At 42.9% G+C, this 23,784-nt stretch overlaps 1 protein-coding gene across 2 annotated transcripts in view; it reads right to left on the bottom strand.

Moving 5' to 3' along the window:
• Positions 1-362: 362 nt before the first annotated feature.
• GRIA1 (glutamate ionotropic receptor AMPA type subunit 1) overlaps positions 363-23,784 on the bottom strand; it is a 351,797-nt gene continuing 328,375 nt past the window's right edge. For both annotated transcript variants that reach the window (XM_043985355.1, XM_043985354.1), the window contains exons 15-16: positions 15,577-15,711; positions 363-3,536 (exon numbers count right to left, since the gene is read on the bottom strand). In XM_043985355.1, the coding sequence (XP_043841290.1) occupies positions 3,348-3,536; positions 15,577-15,711 (324 nt within the window). In that variant the 3' untranslated portion in view covers positions 363-3,347. The remainder of the gene's footprint in view (positions 3,537-15,576; positions 15,712-23,784) is intronic.

Below are 23,784 nucleotides of genomic sequence, written 5' to 3'. Positions count from 1 at the left end.
TGATTTCCAAATTAAAACAAAACCAGAAACATCTAGTGCCTTTTTCATGGTATGGAACACAGGGTCCAAGACTGGGGTCCAGGAGACATGGGGCCTTCATCCCACTTCTGCCAATTTGTACTTTCTGTGAAAGTTTCTCGTTCTCAGTTTCCTCTTTTGGAAAGTCAGAAGGTTGGATTAGATGTCTAAACCCAATCCTGAGGTGGTCCCTAAGATTCTTTCAGACTCTACCCTTCCAGCCCTGATAGTCAATGTTCTTTGATATCAGTGTTTTAGATAGACCATTCTCCTCAAAGGAAGTACTTTCATGGGTTCCCCCAATCCCCAACCCCCCATTTCCCTCGGTAAATACTGGACGGAGCTGAAATTCAACCTGAAACCGTTTATTTGACTGCTAATTGTAAGGCAGGAGTGGCAGTCATCAAGGGAGATACCATTCAGCTTCAACCAAGTCATACTGCCTTAGGGGTAACATTGTCTCCATTTGCAACGATTTTGGCACTGAATGGACAAAACTGAATAGACAAGTGTGAAAAATAGATCATGGATCCACAGTGATTTAATTCTCGGTGATATTTCCATTTTATGCAAATGATGGAAAGGAAAAGAAAAGTGATCTAAAAAGTTGACCATTTAAAAGAAAAACAAGAAAAGAGAAGGTATGTCAGTGTTTGATCACACAAAAATCCTTTTGCACATCTGCCAAGAGAGTTAAAACAAATAGAGATGTTAAATAAAAGCTCCAGGTACCAAAGAGCAAAATTTAATGAGAGTCACAACTGTTAAATAGAGATTCCTGCTGAGAAAAATGTCAATGCCTTTAAGAGTTTTCCCATTTCTCTATTTTTAAGAAAAGTGTAATAAAAATACATATTACAAGTTAACATTTTTCTTGCTTTTTTGTCCCATCCTTTTTTTTTTTTTGATTGAGTCACAAGATCCTGTTATCCCAGGCCTTCGGTCCTAGCCCAGGAGGTCTCTCCCTGTCTGACCATCTCACTGGCTGGTTCAGTGGGTGGAGAGAGGGTGGTTGGATGCTCTGGCCAAAGGCAAAATGTCTTTGAAGAGCAGTGATAGGGAGGTGGGGAAAGGGGGTGGTTATTTCCAACTCCACAGAAATGGCATATCCCCATTTCCTGTCTTGATTGGTCCCTGTGGTGTTGGTGGGGGCAGTGCGCTGGGAAAAATCTGGAGGGAAAGTTTCCCGGCAGTGAATATTGGAAGTCCATCTTGGGTCCTTGTATGTGCCATGCCCACACCAGACACACTGTACAGAAAAACACTGCTTGGATTTGACCTTAAGAGGACACTCTTCACAGCTGACAATGGTCCCTTGAGGGGATATGGAAGAAACCTGGAAATGTAGGGGACATCCACTGAGAGACTCCAAAGACAAGAGGACATGCATGCTGTGCCATCAGGTAGGCACCAGGTGTCCTTTAGCTTGCCAACTGCCAATGATAACTCTCAGTGGAGAAGACATCATATGTAGATACCAGGTCAGCAGATGATACAGAACAGGACAGAGCAGGGTTGTCATTAAAAGTTATGACACATTACGGCACCGAATCATGCATTAACAAGAACAGCTGTAGGGTTGCTGGAAGCCAGTTACACCAATACAATGGTTGGGTGGCCCTAGGAGAAGCTTCATGTAAGAGACCCTCCGCCTTCCATCCCACTGAAATCATATGTCTGCCTGGGACTCTCTTCTCACACACTAGACCTTCTCTCTAACCCACTCATGGTCTCAAAGGCTCAATTATTTCCTTAAGAAAACGAAACTGGGCCTTGCACACCTGTTTAGACCACAGGGGTAGGGTTTGCTCACTTAACCCAGACACAAAATTCCCCTCTGGCTAGCAAGCCCAGGATGTTGGGGGCTTGGGGTTTTAAAATCCCCAAATTGAATCAGCTTTTTAATCCCTCTCCCCCCAACTTCCTTAAAAATGATTCAGTCTCAGGCATCACACCTTCTAAAATTGAAAAAATAAAAAAGACAGACTTAGCTTGCTAGGCCAACTACTTGTTCAAACAATTTTTTTGTTTTGTTTTTAGATCTAAGTAAAAATAAGTTAACTGGGTTCTAAAACCCAAAGTTCACACGTAGTCCCTTGTGCTAGGCTTGAGACACTTGGATGGGATGCCCCCTCTGTGCCTTGTTCTAGAACAGTAAGGATTCACAGTCTCCAGTGCTTCAGGCTCCCTTAGCCACAACCCTCCTCTGATTTTCTTTTGCTTATGAGCTTCTGCAATCCCCTGCCCATCACTTCCCTGTCCTATTAAAGGCAAAGGGCAGGAGAAACTGCTCTCCCAATTTTGGAGACCCCAGCAATTGTCAGGTAAGGTAGAGAAGACTTTTTGCTAAACTCCCTACCTGGTTCATTCACTACTCTCAAGTCTCAGCTTCTCCGGGCACTCATCTCCCTTCAATGGCTAGAAGTTCTTTGAACTCAGACATGCACAGTTTTTAGGGCTGAGCCAGGCCCTATACAGAACCTAACTTCCCACTTAAATCTGACTGACTGGCTCTTAAAAATTCAAAGTCATTGTTCCCTGTGCTCCCCAAAGTGGGGGAGGTGGGGCTTCTGGAATAATCCCTCATCTCACAGTGCTACTTGCCCAACTTTTTTTTTCCCTTCTCTTTTCCTTCTATCATTTCCAGACTAAGTCAGTGCCTTAGTGACCTTTGCCCTTCTTCTTGGGGAGAATGCTGACCACTCTTCCCCAACTACTAACCGTTCTATACCCAGCCCTGGGCCACAGCTAAAGCAACGGATGGCCTAGGGGCCATGGAATGAATAAAGGGCAACTCTGAATCCTCCCCCACAGTGTTAGCTTAGACGTTTCCTTTGACTTGTTGGAAACTCTGGCTTGGTCTTGTGGACTCCAAATCAAGCATGAAACAAGGAGGGTGGGGAGGGAGGAGTAGGGCAAACTGAACCTGCAAACCATGGAAATTAGTAAGGAAAAAAATAGTATCTCACGCACTCAGACATATTAATGACCAAGTTAAAACAAAGTGGTGCAATCTCCTCATGAGTGATTCCATTTTCAGAGTTTGTGAGTCTGTTAAATCCAGTTACTTTTTTGCTTATTGCAATACAATGCAGTTATTCATCTCCTATCCTGGGCTCCTTCAGAGAACAATGATAACAGAAGCAAAAAAGGAAGGGGAAAAAGAAAGGAAACTGGATTCTTAGTTCCTCAGGAAAGACCGTCCAATTGTCCTGCTATGGTCATGGTGACTGGTGATGGTTGCTTTTCAATATTTTTTGGCACTGAAGGGTTTGGGATGGGGCTTAGGGAGACCAGCCCTGCTCCCCTGGGGACTCGATCATCTCCTGTTACAATCCCGTGGCTCCCAAGGGCATCCCCGAGCTGTGGCTCATGCAGGGAATTGCTTGCATGGATTTGGGGAAGTCGTGGCTGACAACGCGGCCGTTCTCTCCACTGCCTCCTGCCCCACTGTTCCGAGGCAGGGTCGCTGTCCGTATGGCTTCATTGATGGATTGCTGTGGGATCAAACAGAAACCCTTTTCAGGAGGACCGGGGGTTCTTCCCCATGTCCTTGGCAATGACCAACATGTTTCAATAGTCAACAGTAGGTTTCCAAAGGCCCCACCTGGCTTCCCTGTTTCCATCGTTTTCCCCTTCTACCTCATTTCCCCTAATCCAGGGACTGGGCCTGTGATTCCATTAGTATAGAGAATTTCCAGGTGGAGAAACTCCCTCTACCATATAGGTCAGACCTTCCTGTAGACCTCATCACTTTGGAGAGCAGCCTGGGACCCTGAGGGTTTAAGTGACTTGCACAATCACACACACATTAGTTATCAGGTCTTCCTGGCTTTGTGGTCAGCTCTCTATCCACTCTGCCATACTACCTTTCTATTAGGCAAGTCTTTATTTCTACTAGCTAGTTCTGTAAACTTGGGCGAGCCATTCTCTATCGTCCCTCGGCTTCTTCACCTATAAAATGGGTAGGCTGACCCTTCCCCTACTTGCCATATGGAGTCACTAGGAGGATCAAATAATGTGACATGTGAGGGGTCCTCTGTAAGTGTGGGCTACTCTTTCAAGTGCTTAAAAAGCATTAAGTGATTTGAGGACAGTCGTATTCTCTAGGATCCCTTGTAAAACAAAGGCCATGCTTCTGCCAGGATGCCTATTTTTATTCTCTTGGGTCCCACCCCAGTTATGGTGCTATGGATTCTAAGAAGTATCTGTAGGCTGGGGGCATCCTCGTAATACCCATCATGCTGACAAGGAGGTTTTTTTTTTTGGCACACCCATGATTCAGCCATACTTGTCCCATATAACGCCACGCCCACATGAGTAAGCTATGCCTCCCCCCACAAACTCTCTCTGGCCTGGTTTATTTAAATCCCACCCTCTGTTGGGAGGGAATGTGAGAAGTTAAATCAAAGGCTTTATAAATATAACTGAGATGTTACAACCCTCGAAATATGAAAATGGAAACTCAAGGAATTAGCAGCTACTGAAAAAAGATTTTGAAAAACAAATAGGAACTTTTTTTGAGGGCAGGGAACACCCCACAGCTCCAGATGGGTTTTGCTTCGACGTGCTATTCTCTGAGTTTTATTTCAGCCAAATCCCTTCTCTAATGAAAAATGATCTACCAGACCCACACTAATGATGCTGTCCTTCTCTTCTCAAAGTTGTATTCCCATGCACATTAGCAGCACCTGATCTCTATGTATGAAGGCTAAGGGCACAACTGCATTGGGTGTTAGTAGAAGAGTCAGCAAAATTTAGCAGAACACAGCTATCGAGGGTCAATTCAGTCACACTGGTCTTTATCCCTATTATGGGTTTTCCTAGTGGTTAATCCATCTCTCTTCTTTCCCTCAGGCTGTGCTTTATTTAAACTACTGCTGAAAGAGGATCTCCAGAGAAGAAAAATCTATAACCTCCTACTCCCCAACTGCACATTGGATATCCCCAACTGGAAGTCTCATGGGCACTTCAAGCTCGGCATTAGAGAGGCATTCTGATAGAGAGAAAAGTAATCTGGGATTTGAAGTCAGAGGACCTGGGTTCAAATCCCACTTTTCCCATTTACTACCTGTGTGCCTTTGAACCAATCATTTAAACTTGCTTGGCCTCAGTTTCTTCACCTGTCAACTGAGGGGGTTGGACTAGATGTCTTATAAGGTTCTTTCTGGTACTAAATCTATGATCCTGTGTTCAGCTAGTTATTTTCCTTCATAAATCCACCCTGCCCTCTTTGCTTCTGCCATTTTCATGATCACTGCCCCAACTATAGCTTTGGCTCTCATCTCTTCTTGTGTAGCCTGCTATAATAGTGCCTGATACTTGTTTCTTTTGTCTTCTATTGTCCTAGCCTTTTCACGCTGTCTAAAACTACTTTGCCTGAACATACTGTTCTGATCATGTCATCCTTCTAAAAAAAAAACCCTTCAATGATTCTGTTTAAAGCATAAAGTTTTGAGCCAGGCATACAAGGCTCTCCAGCATCTGGCTCTGACTTATATTTTCAGGTTTATTTCGTACTACTCCATGTTGTAGGTGAAATGAATGGCCCATTCTCTATTTTTGTTTTCATCCTACCCTCTCCCATCTCTATACCTTTACTTATGCTACACTTCATGCCTTCATCTTCACTTCAAATGTTCATATGGACTATTTGTGCCCGATCTGTGGTAGAGACTTCCAAGCTCATATTGGAAGCCACATTTGGACATACTGTATCTTGAGTCTAACATAGCAATGGCATTTTGGTCCTCTTCAAAATGAAGACCAACCAACCAACCAACCAACCAATCAACCAACCAACCAACCAACCAACCAACCAACCAACCTCATTCCTGGAAGAGCTTCCTTTCTCTTCCCTTCCTAAGTGTCTACTTCCTTTCAAGGTTCAATTCCAATATCACCACCTCCTTCATAAAAGTAACAACTCCTACATCTGAAGTGCTCTAAGGTTTACCAAGTGATTTCTTCTGAACAATCCTGGTGAAGCAAGGCACCATCATGCCTATTCTACAGATGAAGAAGCTGGAGTTTAGAGAAGTTAAACGATACAGTGATAAAATGGCAGCTCGGATTTGAACCTAAGTTCTCCTTAACTCCAGGTCATTTTACTATACCTCATTAACTCCACAAAGTATTCCCTGACTGTTCTGGGTGGAAATGTTCCCATCTTCCTTAGATTTCTGAAGACACTTTCCTTGGACCTCTGCACTTAACCCATTCTCTCTTATTCTCCAACTCTTTGTATATCTCTCCCTTCCCTATCTTGGTTAGATGATAAGCTTCTTTTAAAAAGCAGGAATTGTCTCCTAGCTCTTTTTGTATCACCAGTGCATCATACAAAGCCTTGTCTATTGTTGGCATTTAAGAAATGCTTGTTGAATTGAATTCCAGTGATTAGCAGCAATTTCTATTCTTGTTTGATGCTAACCCAAATTCTTCATAGTGTAACAAACATACTCTTATTTCCCTACAGATAAAGAAAAAAATGGTTGATATTTTTCTAGAACTTTAAGGTTAACTCAATGTTTTTCTCATAAAAATCTCTATGTTCCTTTTGCTATTCTTTCCCGTGTGCAGATTCATTGACCAACTCTGAGATTAGTTAAATGGTTTACCTAAGGTTATTCAACCATAAAGTGGGAGAGCTGGGACTAGAACTGGGATCCTTTTACTCCAAATCTAATCTCCTTCAGTTACAACAGATCATCTCCATCTGCTATGGGATAAGTTTTTCTTATACCTCATACTGAGAGATAGTTTTAACACAGTATATAGATGGCTTTGGACAGGTCCAAAATCTTTCTCTGATATATATTAAATGTGAGACCATAGATAAGTCACATCAATTCTCACTATTCCAGGCAGCTCATTAAGATTATAAGATGGAGATGAGCTGGTGAGCTGAGTCATTGAAGGGAGTTCCCACACCAGGAATCTCTTACTCTGATTAAATCACATATTTGGACCAAAAAACTCAAACAAATCCCCAAACTTATACTGAAGTCAATTTCAATAGCACTTTCTAGATATAGAACACTTTCAGTCTTGTTATCTCTGTGAGCAGGGCAGTGATTACCATATTGGTTTTGACAGATGGGGAAACTGAGGCTCAGAGAGGTTAAATGATTTGCCTCGTTTGTTAAGCACTTGTGAGAATACTTGTTTATGGAGAACCTATTATGTGTAGGTCACATCATTTGGTCCTCCCAGTGACTTTATAAGGAAAGTAACACACAGAGTGGCACAGGCTGGCCTTGAATCTAATTCCCTTGAATTTCAGTTCAGTGTCTTTTCTATTATATCCTTTTATGCTATGAGTGGACCTATTTGCAGGAGATAAAGGGGTTTGAAGATATGAAAGGGAAGGAGGGTACTTAAGAGCATAATTTTAGGGCTGGAAGGGCTCTCTGGTTTATATAGTCTAACTGCATCATTTTACAGAATGGAAAACTGAGGCTCAGAGATGTGATTTCTCTAAGGTTACACAGATGGTAAATAAGAAGCAGGATTTAAACCCAGGTCCTCTGCCAGCAGAGTGTGGGGAAGGCCTATGATAAATGACAGTCTGGTGGTATGCTCTGTAGTCTTGGGGAACTGATACGTATAAACAACACATGGTGGTTTAGAATTCCACCCACTGACAAGTTACTATTCATAACTCATATTCATGTTACAGATGTAAAGTATTTTACAAATGAGGAAAACTAAATGACTTGCCCAAGGTGTCACAGTTCATAAGTGGTAGCATCCCGTCTGGAATTCACACCATCTGACTATAGGTCGGCTGCTTTTGGCCTCTACTCCAACCCCAAGCCCTCTCTCCCCTTATGTCTGATGCTAGTGTGACTACTGGACTTCATTCCAACCCCCCGCCTGCTCTTCTTTTAGAAAAAGGTCAGCAGAGGTTGAATGCAGCTTGGAAGCCTTTCGACAAGAGAGGGGGGATGGGTGGCCCAATGGTAGGGTACAACCTCATTAATGACCTCATCAGGGAGCCTTGTCAAAGGAACTTCGTGACTACCTGCGGCTAATGTTCTTCCTCAGGGGCTACCACCTCTCCCAGTTGCTCATTAACTTCCAGGGAGCAAGTGTGCCAGATTGCAACTGCTTTGGCTTAAATACATAGCCCATTAACACTGCTGTGCTTAATTATGAAAGGGCAGCAGCTCTCCTGGGTAGGCATGGTGGTTTGGGGGAGGCTAGGGGTTCATTGCTTTTGGGAGCTGAGTGGCAAACGACAAAGATGCTGGATGTCTTTCCAATCTAATGACAACCCTGCATTCCCTTCTGGTCACTCCTTCTCCAATTGGGGGGTGGGGGGTCCCAAAGACTGGGGAATCTAAAATCTTTAAAAATAATCTCATCCCCAAGGCCAGTGATTTCTAGGCTAGGAGGGAACTTCGAGGCTGTTTAGTCCAACCCCCTCAGTTTCTAGGGGAGTACTCTGAGGCTAGTGATAATTAAAGTTATTTTCCTAAAAAAAGCAGGTCTGATCATGTTACCCCTCCCCTGCCCTGCCCCCACTCAATAAACTCCAGTGGCTTCCTATTGCCTCTAGGAGAAAGTGAAAATGCTCTGTCTGGCATTCCAAGCACTTCATAACCTAGCCCTCTCCTGCCTTTCCAGTCTTCTTATTCCCTCAGATGAAGTCTTCTATCCAGTGACACTGACCTTGTGGCTCTTCCACAGAAAAAGACTCTATCTCTCAGCTCCCAGCATTTTCTTTGGCTGTCCCCCACACTTGGAATGCTCTCCCTCTTCCACTCTCACTACTGACCTCCCTGGCTTCCTTTCAATCCCAATTAAAAGCCTACCTTCTACAGGAAGCCTTTCTAAACCCCTCTTAATTCCAGTGCTTTCCCTTTTTAAGATATTTCCTAAATATCCTGTATATACCTTGCTTTGTATATATCTCTTTGCATGTTGTCTCTCCAATTAGATTGTAAGTTCCTTGAAGGGAGGAACTATCTTTTGCCTCTTTTTGTATCTTCTGCTTTGCACAGAGCCTGGCACATAGTAGACATTTAATAAACATTTGATTGACTGAAGTTGTCCCAACTCCAAGTCATATCTCTTCTTGTTATATCCCACTTCCTTAAACATGGTAAGTGCTCATTAAATATTTGTTGAATTTTAGTGTGTAGTGAATAGTTTTAGATTTGGAGTCTGAGACCGGAATTTTAATGCTGCTTCAGACTTAATCTGTGATCCTGTGATCACTTAACCTTATGGACATTCAGTTTCCTCATCTGTAAAATGGAGGTGAATAGCAGCACCTAGCTCATAGGGTTGTTAGGAAGCTCAAATGAGATAATGTATGTATAGTGTTGGGTTGTTTTTTGTTTTTGTTCTTGTTTTTTTTTTTTGGCAGGGCAATGGGGGTTAAGTGACTTGCCCAGGGTCACACAGCTAGTGTTCAAGTGTCTGAGGCCAGATTTGAACTCAGGTCCTCCTGAATCCAGAGCTGGTGCTTTATCCACTACACCACCTAGCTGTCCTCATATGTATAGTGTTTTGCAAATCTTACAGCACTTCATGAATATTAACTATTTTAGTATTATAATAGTATTATCATTTCATCCATAGAAACACAGACTTAGAGTTGGAAGAGACCTTATGGTCATGTAGTCCAACCCTCTCACTTTACAAATGAGGAAACTGAGGGATCCTAGAGGGATCTTGTGTAACGTTACACAGGTTCTAAGTGCTATAGGTAGGATTTAATCAGAACTCCTGAGTCCCTATGTATTCTTTTCACTGTCCCATGCTGCCTCCCAGACTAGGAGGGAAGGAGACATTTGGTATCTTTATGAGGCAGCTGTGGGACCCATGCTATTAAAGCTAGTAAGTGGTAGAGCCCAGGCTTGAACCCAGGTCCTTTGACATCACATAGGATGGATCTGCTACTACACCATCCAAAGTCTCCCTCAAATCTGATTGTTATATGACTTTAATGGAGATTCTGTTTTATCCCCCTGCTGTTCTGAGAAGAGGAAGTTGCAGCTGAAACTGGACTGAGAGCCTTGTGACATGACAGAAGGGTAGGAAAAAAGGGGCTGGCATTGATTACATAGAGGGACTCTTTCTGAACCGAGGGGAGGGTCTGGTCCTGAGCACAGGGATTTGAGGCAAAATGCCTCACCAGCAGTCCTTAAGAATGACTTGGAGATAAGAAGGTAAAGAAAGAATCAGGTATCAAAGTTATCTGTACAAATCCCTGTCATGATCTCTTTGGACTATCACGTGAGGCAAGCCCTCCTGCTTCTGAAAGCAGATAATTGCCTTTAGAGATGGTGAGATGCAGAATAATAAGGGGAATGACCAACTTCAAAACTCTAAAGCCTGGCTGGGGTTGGGGGTGCAGTTTATCATCTCTGAATAAGAGAAAATCAAGGGCCATATTGATAAAGACAGTAGAAGTGCCTTCTTTTAGGTAATTGTCTGACTTTTCATGACCCCATTTGAGATTTTATTGGGAAAGATACTGGCATGGTTTGCCATTTCCTTCTCCAGCTCATTTTACAGATAAGGAAACTGAGGCAAACAGAGTTAAGTGACTTGCCCAGGGTTACCCAGCTAGTGTCTGAGGCTGGATTTGAACTCAGAACGAGGAGTCTTCCTGACTCTAGGCCCAGCACTCTCTCCACTGTGCCACCTAGCTGCCCTTTCTTTTAGGTAGGCTCAGCTATTAAAAACTATATTAAGAGCTTAGGCATGTGGAGAAGCAATGTTGAAGAGTGAGAGGTTGTGTTTAGAATCAGAGGACCCAGAGTCTAGTTTTCTCTATTACCTCTTATATGTGACCCTAGGCAAGTCACTTAACCTCTATGATTTTAGTTTCTTTTCTAAAGTGAGAGAGGTTCGACTAGATGACTTCTGAGGTCACTGCTAGCTCTAAATCTATGAAATTATATATTAGATAGAAATCATGGTTGACCAATGGAATGAAAGAGACTGAAGGCATCAAGTTACTGGGTCCAAAAGGAGGGGCTATGTTGAATAATGGAAAAAGCATAAACTTTGTCATCAGAGAACATGGATTTAAAGCCTGACTGTCCCTCATTAGCTGTATGACCTTGGACAATCATTTAATCTCTTTAAACTTTAGTTTCCTCATCTGTAAAATGAGGGGGATGGCCTAATTGACCTCTAAAGTTTTTCTGGATAGAAATCTTACTGTAAGAGAAGTATTACAATTACTTCAAATAGAAACCTTTTAAGCCTTTACTTACAATTTTTGGAAGAGGAAGGCTTGAAAAAAATACAGGACTTTGGGAGTCATGAGATCTAGATTTGAGTCCCAGTTCTGCTATTAATTTATTGTTGACTTCAGGCAAATCTGAATTGTGGGTTTCACTTTTCTCATCTCTAAAATAAGGAGGTTGAAAAAGAAGACCTCTAAGATTCTTTCCAACTTTTACATTCCAAGTCTTGAACTGTGCAAAAGGGCTATGTTTTAACCTGGGGGAAACACTCTTATGGAAAGACCTTGGGTCTAACTCCAGCTCCACCATTTAACAAGATGTGTGTGACCTTAGGCAAGTCACTTCCTCTCTACTACCTTCCGTTTCCTCACCTGTCAAATGGGAGTGAATAATAATAACTTGCCCTGAAAACTTCATATCATTATTATGCGACCCAAATGAGACTTCTTTCTAGAATAAAATCTAAAAAACTTCTCACCCTGGCATTTAAAACCCTCTACAATCTGGTTCTCACCTTTCTTTCCAGATTTATTCCATATAACTCCACTCTACTTTATTTGCTAGCCAAACTAACCTACCCAAACTCAGCATTCCAGTTACTATCTCCATGTCTCATATCTAGAATGGGCTCCCTCCATATCCTCTGCCTCTTAAAATCCAGAACTTTCTTAAAGGTGCAGCTCACCCACCCCCCTATTAGAAGCCTCTTCATACCCCCCCCCTCCCACTCTCACCTTGCATGCACTTTTTAGTTGACTCCCTTCTCAGATTACTTTATATTTACCTGTATTACATGATCTTTGAGAAACAATGAGGGGTAGTGGATCGAGAGCTGGCTTTAGAGCCAGGAATCCTGGGTTCAAGTCCCAGGCCTGACACACATTGGTGTTCTAGGCTTCTAAGCAATGTTCTTAGACTGTAAGTTGTAGAGAAGATGCCTACCTGGATTGACAGAGGATTTCCCCTATAGTGATGAAATTAAAGGTCCAGTCCTTTTTAATTGCTTCCCTCCAAAAGGCACAGGCCTTGAAGGCCGTGACTATTTCATATGCATCTTTGTATCTCCAGTGCCTTGAATATAGTGCCCCTTAACAAATATTTGCTGAACTGAATAAGATCTAGAATTTCTATAGCACTTTACAAATATAATCTCATTAGATCTTTACAACCTTGGGGCTATCGTTATCTCCATTTTACAGATGAAGAAACTGAGGCACACAGAGGTTAAGTGCACCTGTTCAGAGTCACACAACTAGTAAGTGTCTGAGACCAGATTTGAACCCAGGTCTTCCTTAACTCTGGGGTCAGTGGTCTATCCACTGTACCACCTAGCTGCCTTCAAGGCTTTGCTTTTCCTAAAGTTCTATACAAATGGAAGGTTCTATTCTAGTCTGAGCTTTACTACTCATTTACTGGCTATGTAGTAATGGGTAAATGCCTTGGTGGCTTTCAGCAAGTTTCTACATCTGTATTATGGAGATAATAATATCTGCCACTGTTGTTCTTAGGAAGATTGAGTGAGGTAACACAGGAAAAAGGGCTTTGTGACCCAAATGGCATAAATAGGATTTCAGTAGGCAGAGCTGAGGAGGACAATCAGCCTAGGGAACAACCGGAGCAAGAGAAGAGGGATGGGAGAGCTTAACTCTAGTGAGGGGTGTGGTAAATAGTTGGGCTGGCTGATATGGGGAATAGAAACAGATAAGACTGGAAAGGTAGGGTGGTGCTGGATCCTGGAGGATCTTCCTTGCTAGACTTTTTTGTTGCTGTTCAGTCCTGTCTGACTTCATGACCCCATTAGGGGTTTTCTTGGTAAAGATACTGGAGTGGTTTCCATTCCCTTCTCCAACTCATTTTTTAGATGAGGAATCTGAGGCCAGCAGGTATAAGTGACTTGCCCAGGGTCACACAGCTGGTAAGTGTCTGAGGCCAGATTTGAACTCATGACGATGAGTCTTCCTGACTCCAGGCCCAACACTGTATGCATTGGGCCACCCAGTTGCCCATGCCAGAATTAAAGGGTCTAACCTTATTGGGTAGACAGTGGGTGGTGGTGGTAGCAGAGGGATGATTGAAGCAGTGGTTTTCTTTGAGCAGAAGGGGGATATGACTTGAACTTGCAAGGGAGTGGAGATTTAGAGTTTAGAAGGCAGGGGGTCAGATCTTTATTCTCCTACTTACTACCTCTGGAACAAAGCATTTTGCAAGTCCCAGATCTCTCTATGGATGTTAGCTGTTATTTTGTTGTGGTGGTGATTATTTAACCATCTGAGCATCAGTGTGTTCATCTGTACAAGGAGGAGATTGAACTAGAGGATTTCCAATTTACCTTCCAGCTCTAAACCCTATGATAGGAATGGGTATGATGATGGTGATTAATTGCACAGTTAATTCTCTTCTCCAAATCTTGCTGACTTTGCTAGTGAAAGATTTTCCTTTGGTTTCAGTGAAATTCCCAGAACTCCAGCCTATAATCAGTGTTATTTTTAGTGTATAGTTACCATGATGGTCAGAATAGTCTGCCCTTGAAAAGAGGGTACACCCCTAAAATTTATTTTATGATGAAAAAAAGTCTAGGTATACACTGGAAAAAAACCCCAATTGTGTGCTACATTTGATTTTTGATTGAGATATCTAAACCAATATTATGTATATACACATATGTGTGTATGTATGTATATCTGTATTGGTGCATGTATGTGTGTGTGTGTGTGTGTGTGTGTGTGTGTGTGTGTGTGTGTGTGTGTGTGTGGTGAGTTGACATAGTACCTAGAGTGCTGAATCTGGAATCAGGAAGACCTGAGCTTAAATCTGGCCTCAGGCACTATGTGACCCTGAGCAAGTCATTTAACCCTGTTTGCCTCAGTTTCCTCATCTAGAAAATGAGCTGAAGAAGGAAATGGAAAACCATTCCAATATCTTTGTCAAGAAAATTCCAAATGGGATGATGAAGAATTGGACACAACTGAAAAACAACATATATATATATACATACATACACATACATATATGTATATATGTATGTGTATATATATGTGTGTGTATGTGTACATACATATATAATATATATTTCCTTCTTAAGGAGATATCACTGGACTTTGATTCTCCTAGTGTGGAAAATCCCTTCATCAATGCATATGGACAACTCTTAGGGCCAGAGACTTACTAGAAAGAACCTCTGAGATCATGTAGTCTACTCTCCCCCACCCCTCTTCATTTTACAGATGAGGATACAGTAGAGGTTAAGTGATTTTCCCAAGGTCTATACCTTAGTATTTGTTAAAAGTAAAAGATCTTGGGTTTGAGTCTAAGTCCTCTAGCACCATTTCCATGGGTCTTTCTATGACAGAAGGACTCGATAGTATTCGAGAATTGCAGGAAGCATGAGAAGTTAGATGACCTTTCCAAAGGTCTCACAGAGAAAGGATGTATCTGATCACTCTGCCATGCTCTTTAGATTTGGACCAGTGTGGTACTTGTGGATTGACTAATTGACATCTTCTATCTTTTCCATCAGTGGCTTTCTTTTTCTATCTTTTTTTTTCTTTCTTTCTTTTTTTTTTTTTTTAGTGAGGCAATTGGGGTTAAGTTACTTGCCCAGGGTCACAGGCCAGATTTGAACTCAGGTACTCCTGACTCCAGGGTCGGTGTTCTATCCATTGTACCACCTAGCTTCCCCCCTTCTTTATCTATCTTGATGGATCCAGAAAATCCCCAAACTTGGAATCATTTGACCTGGAGGTTCTGATACAATTTTCCTGAGCTGTAGTTTCCTCATCAGGCAAATGGGTGAGGGGGGGGGGCGGTGAGAATAAGAGTGACTCAAGGCTGTTGTGTGGAAAACACCTTGTCTTTCTAAACCTAATCACCAGGGGTATATTGGAATCAGCTCAAACTGGCTTGTGAGAGCATTTATGCCCTGCAAATTGACAAATAGTGCAAATCAGGGCTTGATTTATGGTTTAGTTGATTGTCTAGACTTAAGAAAGCAATGGAGGAAATGTTAACAGTGCAGATTAAAATTAAAAATGTGTTGGGCCTACAATTCCCCCCACCCAAGCCGGTTGTTGAACCAGCACACCCATGCTTGTAGCAAGCACTATAGAAATGTAAGCTATTACCACCTTCACGGACTATTAATGAAAACAAATGAGATATCATCTGTAAAGTGCTTAGCATAGTGTCTGGCAAATAGTAGGAGATTGATAAATGCTTATTCCCTTCCCCAATTTTCCTTTCTTATTATGTTCCTATCATCTTTCTAATAAAAGCAATTTCCATTCTTGAAGGCTCCCCTGGGAATCTGGGAACTAGAGAAGGGGTAAGACTAGGCTTGCAAAAGGAATGCCACCTTCATCCGCTTGGATTCGCTACGAGACTTGTAGCAAAACTCGATTAAGGCAACCAGCATGGCTAGCCCGAGGCCTCCGATCAGGATGTAGAACACCCCGGCCACATTGCTGAGGCTCAGAGCACTTGTCTTATCCTAAAAGAAGAAAGGAAGAAGGAACCAGGGAGAGAAAGAAAAAAAGTGAACCAAAGGGCTACTGAAAAACCTTGTAATATACACACACATATATATAGATATAAACACACACAGGCACTTTACCCCCACCTCCCTCCTACCCCCACCCTCCTTTAACACACACCATGGTTCTAAAGCATCATGTATGTTGAAACATTAATGACCTCCTGCATATGTACATGAGGGATTCCTGCTTAGATTCAAGGTTTGGATTTGTCCCTAGGCCCCAAATATCTATTCTCAATTATGGATGGAAACGACTTCCCTCATCTCAGTGGCAATGGACTTCAGCCATTGCTGGTCCCTCCCCCCAATTCTTCTTTGGGAATGCTGTTCCCTTTCCTCCCAGATTGGATCCCCCGCACCGTCTGTTGCTCAGCAACACATCGGTCCGGCTCTACGTTTGTTTCTCTCAGTATTAGCCTGAGAACTGGTCCTTGGAATCAACTTTCCCCAGACATTGTTTGATCTCATTTTTTTCTAAGACAGGGATTGTTCATGAAATAGAGACCAATTGATGCATGCATACATTTTAACTTAGCTTTTGGCGGCTCAGTTTTCAAAAAAGGGCTTTAAATAGCAAAATAGCATTGAAATAGAGAAATTGCTCTATTAAATCCTATTAATTAGGTTTAATTGGAGTCATTTTTGTACTTAATATGCTAGCTGAAAAGCTTGAGGGGGGGGCAGACCCAAATGCTGGGCTTTTGAGATCTGTATCGTAAGAGACTAAAGACAGTCTTCAAGAATCAGTCTGCAGGGCAAAAGGGCAAATGTTGCCCAGCTCAACTCTTGCCTTTGGGACACAGCACTGGGTAAAAATTCAGCAGGTATGAGTGGTTGTTCCCATAGGTCATGGATCATTCCTGCACTGTGGTGTTTAAAGGTGTCTTTGCTGAGCCACAGGGAAGGTGCTACAGGGGACTGGCTTGAGAGATACACAGCATAGGGTCAGGCCTCATTGGGAGAAAAGGAAAATACCTCAAAAATAGGAGCCATGATGGGACAGGCCAAATCAACGAAAACAATTCAGGCTATCAGTGACAGATAACTCAAATTTTGACAAAATAAATCTCTCCCTCCCCATGTGAAGATTAACCTATTGTGCTTAGCTTAACAGCAAAAACAATAACAAAATGACCCTAATTATAACATTTCCCCAGGGATCACCTTAGACATAATTTGTCTCAGAGAAGCCAAGCAAAATGCACACATCACTTGCACAAACATATCCCTAGATTTGTTAGCTTGTGGGCATTGAGTTTCTGGGTTGGTTGGGCATTAAGAAACAAAACAAAACAAAGCAAATAAACCCAAACCAAAATACTTCTTGTGTTATTGGATGGGTTGTATTATATACTATGGATTCAGTTATGAAACTTACTTCTCTCTGTTTTCTCCCTGACACCTACAAGTTAGGTCCCCATTATGTAGAAGTGATGAATTTAATCAGCTAGTGACTCCTGCCTTTGTTGGACTGGGTGCATTGTCCAGAGTTCAGCAGGACTCAGTACTATGACTGATAACAGCCAAAAATGGCTCCCCAGAATCTATACTTTTCTAGTCAAGTGGGAAGATTTAGATCCAGAGCCTGCTTTGGTACCAAGTGTATACTCCTGAGTGACTTTCTTATAATTGCTAAATCAGATGGAGCTGAACATGAGCTATGCTTGGCAGGCCAGGGTCTGGCTTTTGAAAAAGACACATTAATGATTAGTCAAAGGACAGTGTTTCTCCCGCTCTAATATAATGGTGCTTCCTTTGCAAAACAAAGAAAGTATGTCAAAATGAATCCTGGGCCAGTCACCTATATCTTATAATTGGAAAGACACAAGTGCATGTGGGATTGGCAATCACATGACCTGGCTTCCAATTGTCTCTGCCACTCTGCCAATGTAACCTCGAGGAAGTCACTTAATCTTTCTAAGACTCAGTTTCCTCATCTGTAAAATGAAAAGGTTGTAATATGTAATCTTTGAGGTTCCTTTTGGTCCTTAATCTACAATCCTAGCAGATATCTACCCCCCATTGTGTATATTTGCGCCTGATACGACATCATTAGAAATTCATTCCTTTAGATCTCAAAGTCTTTTGGCTCTCAGTCTCCTCTGTTAAAATTCTTGTTATTTTGAGTGACCATGGAGGTAGTTGGTTCATGCAGAGGCTGAATAGCCGCATGTTGGGAATATTGTAGAGCAGATTCATGGATCATGCAGGGAACTAGGCAGAATGCTCTTGGTCCTTTCCAATTCTTGGGATCCATTGAATATCTCAAGCCCTTATCAGCTAACACCTTACTGGGGATTAGTTGAAAGCAAACTGCAAATGAACAAGGGCTTGTGGGAGGAGGATACAAAGCAGGCACCAAAGCAGGGAGTAGGTGCCAGGGAGCAGGAGAGGCACCTGGAAAGGCGTGCCAAAGACAAATTTTGCCAACTCCACAATTATGCTGAGTCTGGCTGAGATTAAGACAGTGAGAGCAGAAGTTGGACCATTTCATTTACTTTGTCATTCAAAGTTGTCACGTCTCCATGTGGTCTTTTCCTAGTATTGGAGTAATGTCACTGGGAGTGGGCAGAAGCATTGTGGGAGCAGCTGTTTTTGTAAGTTTTTTAAGGAATGGAGTCCTTGACTTTCGATGCTCACAATTTAGGTTCCGGGATGCCTGGAAGATGGTAGGTAGCAGGTGCGCCAGCTGCATGATATCCAGGGTTACTTTCCTTCATGCTGACAGGCTGTAGTCACATAAGGAAATTTCATCCAAGTTGGTCTTCCCTTTTTGAAGTTGCCCTTTATGGCTCCATCCTTCCCAACTGGGGCAGAGGCGGGGGGGGGGGAGCAATTTTGTCTGTATTCTGGACTGTGGAGGGTCATGCCCGGATAGATTGTTATTTCTTAAAGGTCAGAGACTTGTTCCTTTCAATTTCTTTGTCATCTTCTCTATGGCTTCTGTGGAAGGTTCCTACACAGCTCAATTAATGTCCCTTACTGGCCTACTTGAATGAGACAGGGGCAGTCCCCAGGCCAGATGGAAGTGAGGAGGCCATGTGCCCCATACCCTGGAAGAGTCAGAGCAGCCACTTCCCACATATCTGGAAATGAAAGTATGGTCACCTGCAATCCTGGAGAACATGATGAAGATCATATTTTATACATATCTGGGAAGGCAACAAGATCATCTTCTCCTGCAGTTGGCAGTGAGCGTATATGGGTGTTGTGCCTGGAGGACCACATCCTTCGGAGCTGGATACAGCAGTGCTTGGAGATGATAGTAGGATTGTACCGTTCACAGCTGAAGGCAGGAGGGGCCTCACACTTAGAGGTGGCAGCTATGTTAGCTCCTGCACATAACTTTTCTCAGATAACAATGGGGCTGTTTCCCCCCACTGCTGGAGAAGTCGGTCTGAGTATGGAGGAGAGGGAATCACACATCTGATGAGAGGATCATAGGTACCATAGCTGGAAAGGGAAGTGGGCACCATATAGGTCCAGCCAACAGTGCAATGTATCTTTAGAAGGCATGGTGACACCATTCCCCACTCAGTGCCAGGAATCCCACTCCTAGCCTCCCAGATAGACCTAGGATAATGAAAACCAGAATAAGCTACAGGGCAGGTCAACTGGGATCAAAGGGCACCAGTGTCCTGCTGCCATCTATGCCAGTACAACCAAATAGGCATCATTCTACTCCTACAGGTTGGGTGTACATCTCTTGTAGGAGGATGTTAGGTATGGAAAAAGAGCAGACACACCATCTTCTGGCTGTCAACCTCTAGAAAACATGAGTGCCTGGGGATTAGGCATGCTGGCTTCTGAGGAATTATAATTTACTGTCTTTGGTTATTGATTTTTGTGTGGAAATGAGGTTGTAGACTTATATGGTATGTGTCTTTTTCATCTGTGGACCCATTCCCCTTGCATATTAGGAACGTGGATGTGCCCTCTGCAATTTAACCTCCTTTCAAGAAGTGGTAGGTGTTAGCCACTTTCCTATCTGTCTGGGCTGAATGTGGCTGTCCTCTCCAGTGGGGCTTGATGTGGTCCCTCCTGCTTTCTTCAGCTGTGTGAGATGTGGAAGTCCCCCCCACCCCCTTTCCCTCCTCTAACTGCAACTGCTTTTGTGTATCCTATAAACACTCAGAAGTTACTCTTTTTTTCTAGAGTTGTAGCTTGCGTCTCTCTCTTTTCCTGTTCTATTATACCATGCACATATGCGTGGGGGCATATGCATGTGTTGGGTGTACACATCCCATATAGCTAACTTCCAGCTAAGCTTTGAAACTGCTGTTATGTCTTTTACAAGGCTTTTTGGTTATGCCTTGGAGTAGAGCTGTTGGTGGTGGTTCTTATCTCTTCATTCTGGGACCCCCTTTGTTTAGTCATCCCTAGCTTAGGAGAACTATCTAAGCCTATAGTCCTGTTCCCCCCTCCCCCAAGCCAAGCAGCTTGTTAGTGGGCGTGAAAATGTCACAACTTGTCTCCTACTGGGGGAAGAGAGGTATAGTATGGAGAAGAGTGACAGGTGAAGAGAAACATAAGCCCAATCTTTCAGAACCCTTGGGTTAGTTGCCATAGTGATGAGGCCCCCCTCCGTCTGTTCTTTTTTAACCCCTTGTATGCTATTCTTGTGTCCTCTTGCTGCTTCCTTCATAAGGTCTGGAAGGTTCTAGAAAAGAATCAGCAGGATAATATGGCTGCCAAAAAGCCAATAATGCTCTTAGATTGCACTCACAGAACGGAGTGGTTCAGAATAAGGGAGGGAGAGTCCCAGTGCACTTGGCTCTCATCAGAACCAATCCAAAGTTCTGTCTTGAGGTCTAGAATGGCACATTTTGGGAGGGACATTGACAAGATGTAAGAGGTCCAGAGAAAATCCATGAGGGCAGTGAAGACTTGAAACCATATCACATCAGCAGCTATTGAAAAAAAACTGGAGATGTTAACATCTGGAGAAGAGAAAAGCAGGTGGGTAAAAGGGGACTCAGAGATAGCTCTCTCGAAGTATTTCAAAGGTTGTCACATAAAGGAGGAATTAGATGTATTTTGCTTGGCCCTGGAGGGTAGAACTCAGATCAATGTGGAGATTATTGAGGAGGTAGATTTTAGTTCAACAGAAAGAAAACCTTCCTAACGAGTATAGCTGTTCATAAGTAAAACGTGCTAGCTTGGGAGGTAGTGAGCTCTCCAGCACTGGAGATCTTCAAGCAGAAGCTTGGTATGTTCTTATTGGGAATGTTGTAGAGGTGATTTCTGTTCAGTTAGGGTTCAGCTTCTCTAATATTCCTTCCAAAATGGGGCCACAAACTCCTAAAGGGTAAAGAATGGGTGTCTTTGATAAGTCTTATCGCACTGAGCACAGGCATATTGTCAGTACTCAACAACTACTTCTTCAGCTGAATTGAGATTTGATTCATCTTCTCCCATAACTGTCAACAAAAGTAAGCCCATGGGTTAGATCTGTATAGTCTTCCTTCATCTTGCTTCTTCCTGCTTGTCTTCCGAAGCAAGTGTTATTAGAATTGATGTCAGTAGGAAAAAAGTGTCTGGCTAATTCATACAGTGGACAATCAGGAGCTACATGTAAGTAAGTGGTTCTTCTGGCTGAAAACACAGAAACTGGGTGATAGTCTTAAAAGATGGTAAATGAGTTGCATGTTTGTGACAAATCCAAAAGATAGTCTCTATTTTTTCCCCTGGTGATTGTGAAACAGATATTCAAAGAGGTCCAACCAATCGAAGGTACCCATGATGATGGCCCTGAGCTGCCAATGAAGGTCATGTATTACAGCAATGGAGAGGGCACTGGGTTTGGAGTCAGAGGACATGAATTTGAATCCTGGATTTGTTACTTACTAGTCTCTTCTTCTGTAAATGAGATGGTTGGATTATCTCATTTCTAAAATTCTGTCCAGCTCTAAATCTTATGACCCAATGAATGATTCCTTAAGCACTGGTGGTCCAGATGAGGTAGTGTTCCAAGCCACCACTAGCGGATGGCCCAGATCTGGGGACAGGTGAATGGCCATGAATGAAACAGAAGAATCCATTGTTAGACTAGAGGATGCCAGAACTGGAAAGAAAGTTTAGGTCTAATTCCAGTTCTACTAAGCTAGAAGGCAACCCAGGCATAGGATCCAACAGAAGGCAAGCAACTAGGTAAAAAAAAAATAGTGGAAGAAATGATGATAAGGAAGGAGCCAGGTATATGAGGAGGAAGTAGGTTGGGAACATTCATGAAGACTAGGCAGAGAGGCCAGGATTGGATCAGGAATTTAATTCATTGTTCAGGCTATCAAAGCTAGAATTAGGAAGAATTCGAATCAGGATCAGGCCCAAAGCTGGGGTCTAGGTGCCACTCACTGGGAATCAGATCAGATCAGAATCACTCAAGGACAGAGTGGAACAAAGCAGTCTTCTAATTATTTTGCAAATTTCTTTGAAGTCTAGGGTGGCAGCACCCCACTGGAGTGGGCAGCTAGGATTGAAAGGGAGCTGTGTAAGGTACAACATTATTCTTTGTAGTCAGAAGTCACTGGTATCTTTCTGTCTTTCACTGAAGAAGCATACACACACTCAAGTTCTGTGTGAGCTTGGGAAAATCACCAAAACTCCCTGGGCCTCAATTTCCTCATCTGTAGATGGTCCTGATGTGTCTTTTAATTCTAAACCTTAGGAACCTATAAGGGTTCCTTTATGACCTAGTGGCAAAGGTCGCTCAATCTTTGGCAATGTGGTGAGTCCTTATTTTTCTCATTCATTCTGAATAGCTCTCAGCCTCCTTTACATATATCTACAGAAAAGGGGTTCATAACAGTTCATGTCTTTGATATGTTCTTTATAGAATCTACCCCTCCAAGGTCACCCAATAGAAATTAGGCAATGCTAATTGACCACTTAATGCTGTTTCATTTAAAATCTAGGCCAGTTCCCCAGCCTACAGATTTTCCCCAAAGAGCCAGCTCCACAGGATGAGAATTGGCCCATTGTACTAATAATTGGCCCATGTAGCCAATGAGAAGAGAGGATTGTGGGGGCGGCTGTTCTCAGCTGTGTGTACCGAGACCTGCTGCTGTTGTACAAGGCACCTCAGAACATTCTGTCTGAATATAACAGTAGTGGCAGGGAAGCTAAGGATTGACATGTGGGTCAGGGAAGAACATCCAAGGACCAGCAGGAGATGTCAACACACAGTTAGAAAGCAGAGACAGTCTTTTCTGGGATGGGGTAGGGTGTGTGTGTGTGTGTGTGTGTGTGTGTGTGTGTGTGTGTGTGTGTGTGTGTGTGTGTGTGTGGTGTGTGGTGTGTACTTTTCCAGAAACATTAGTGCCTGGTTGGAGGCAAAGATAGTAATCCCAGGGGTGGCTTCTTCTGTGTGAGGAATGTCTGCCCAGAACATGCACTAGGTCAGCTAGGGACTTAGGTTGGTGGAAAGTAGGCTGGACCAGGCCAGGCTGGCAGCCGCAGGGAGCTTCCTTCTGGTTTTGATTGTCTCTTCCTCTCAGCTACCAATATTTTGGATGGGTCCCTGGGAGTTTTAGGAAGGGGATAGAGGATTTGTTTTTCCTCTTGGGAGCTTCAGGATGTACAATAATGGGGTTTAAAATGTGTGTCCATGGGAGCTTCAGAAAATAAACAAACAGCAGGATTTTAAAGAAGATTCTTCTAAAGTTAGTGTTAAGGCCATGTACTCAGGGTTTGATGGGGATGGCTGCATGTATCTTGAATCACATGCCAGTCCCAGGAGATTAACCCTGATATCACTGGTTCCCCATGAGTCCATGCATACCAAATCATAGCCAGTGGCTAATTCTATAAAATTAACTAAGGAACAGTGGGTATAGTATGTATTTGGGGCCTTAAGGTTTGGTCTGCCAACATTTTTATTTCCCCATTTACTTCCCTCTGGGCTAGGTACTTTTCGAAGCATGGGTGCATGCAGGATTTGGTCAACTTTCCCAAGGTAGCTGAGACACTGCTTTAATTTCCAGGTTCAGACCCAAGAGAATTGCTCTTCATTTACAGGGGGACTTGCCT

This window comes from Dromiciops gliroides, chromosome 2 (genome assembly GCF_019393635.1).
Source record: "Dromiciops gliroides isolate mDroGli1 chromosome 2, mDroGli1.pri, whole genome shotgun sequence".
Classification (NCBI taxonomy): domain Eukaryota; kingdom Metazoa; phylum Chordata; class Mammalia; order Microbiotheria; family Microbiotheriidae; genus Dromiciops; species Dromiciops gliroides.
Note: the sequence above shows the minus strand (reverse complement) of the source record. Positions and strands in the feature narration are given on the sequence as shown.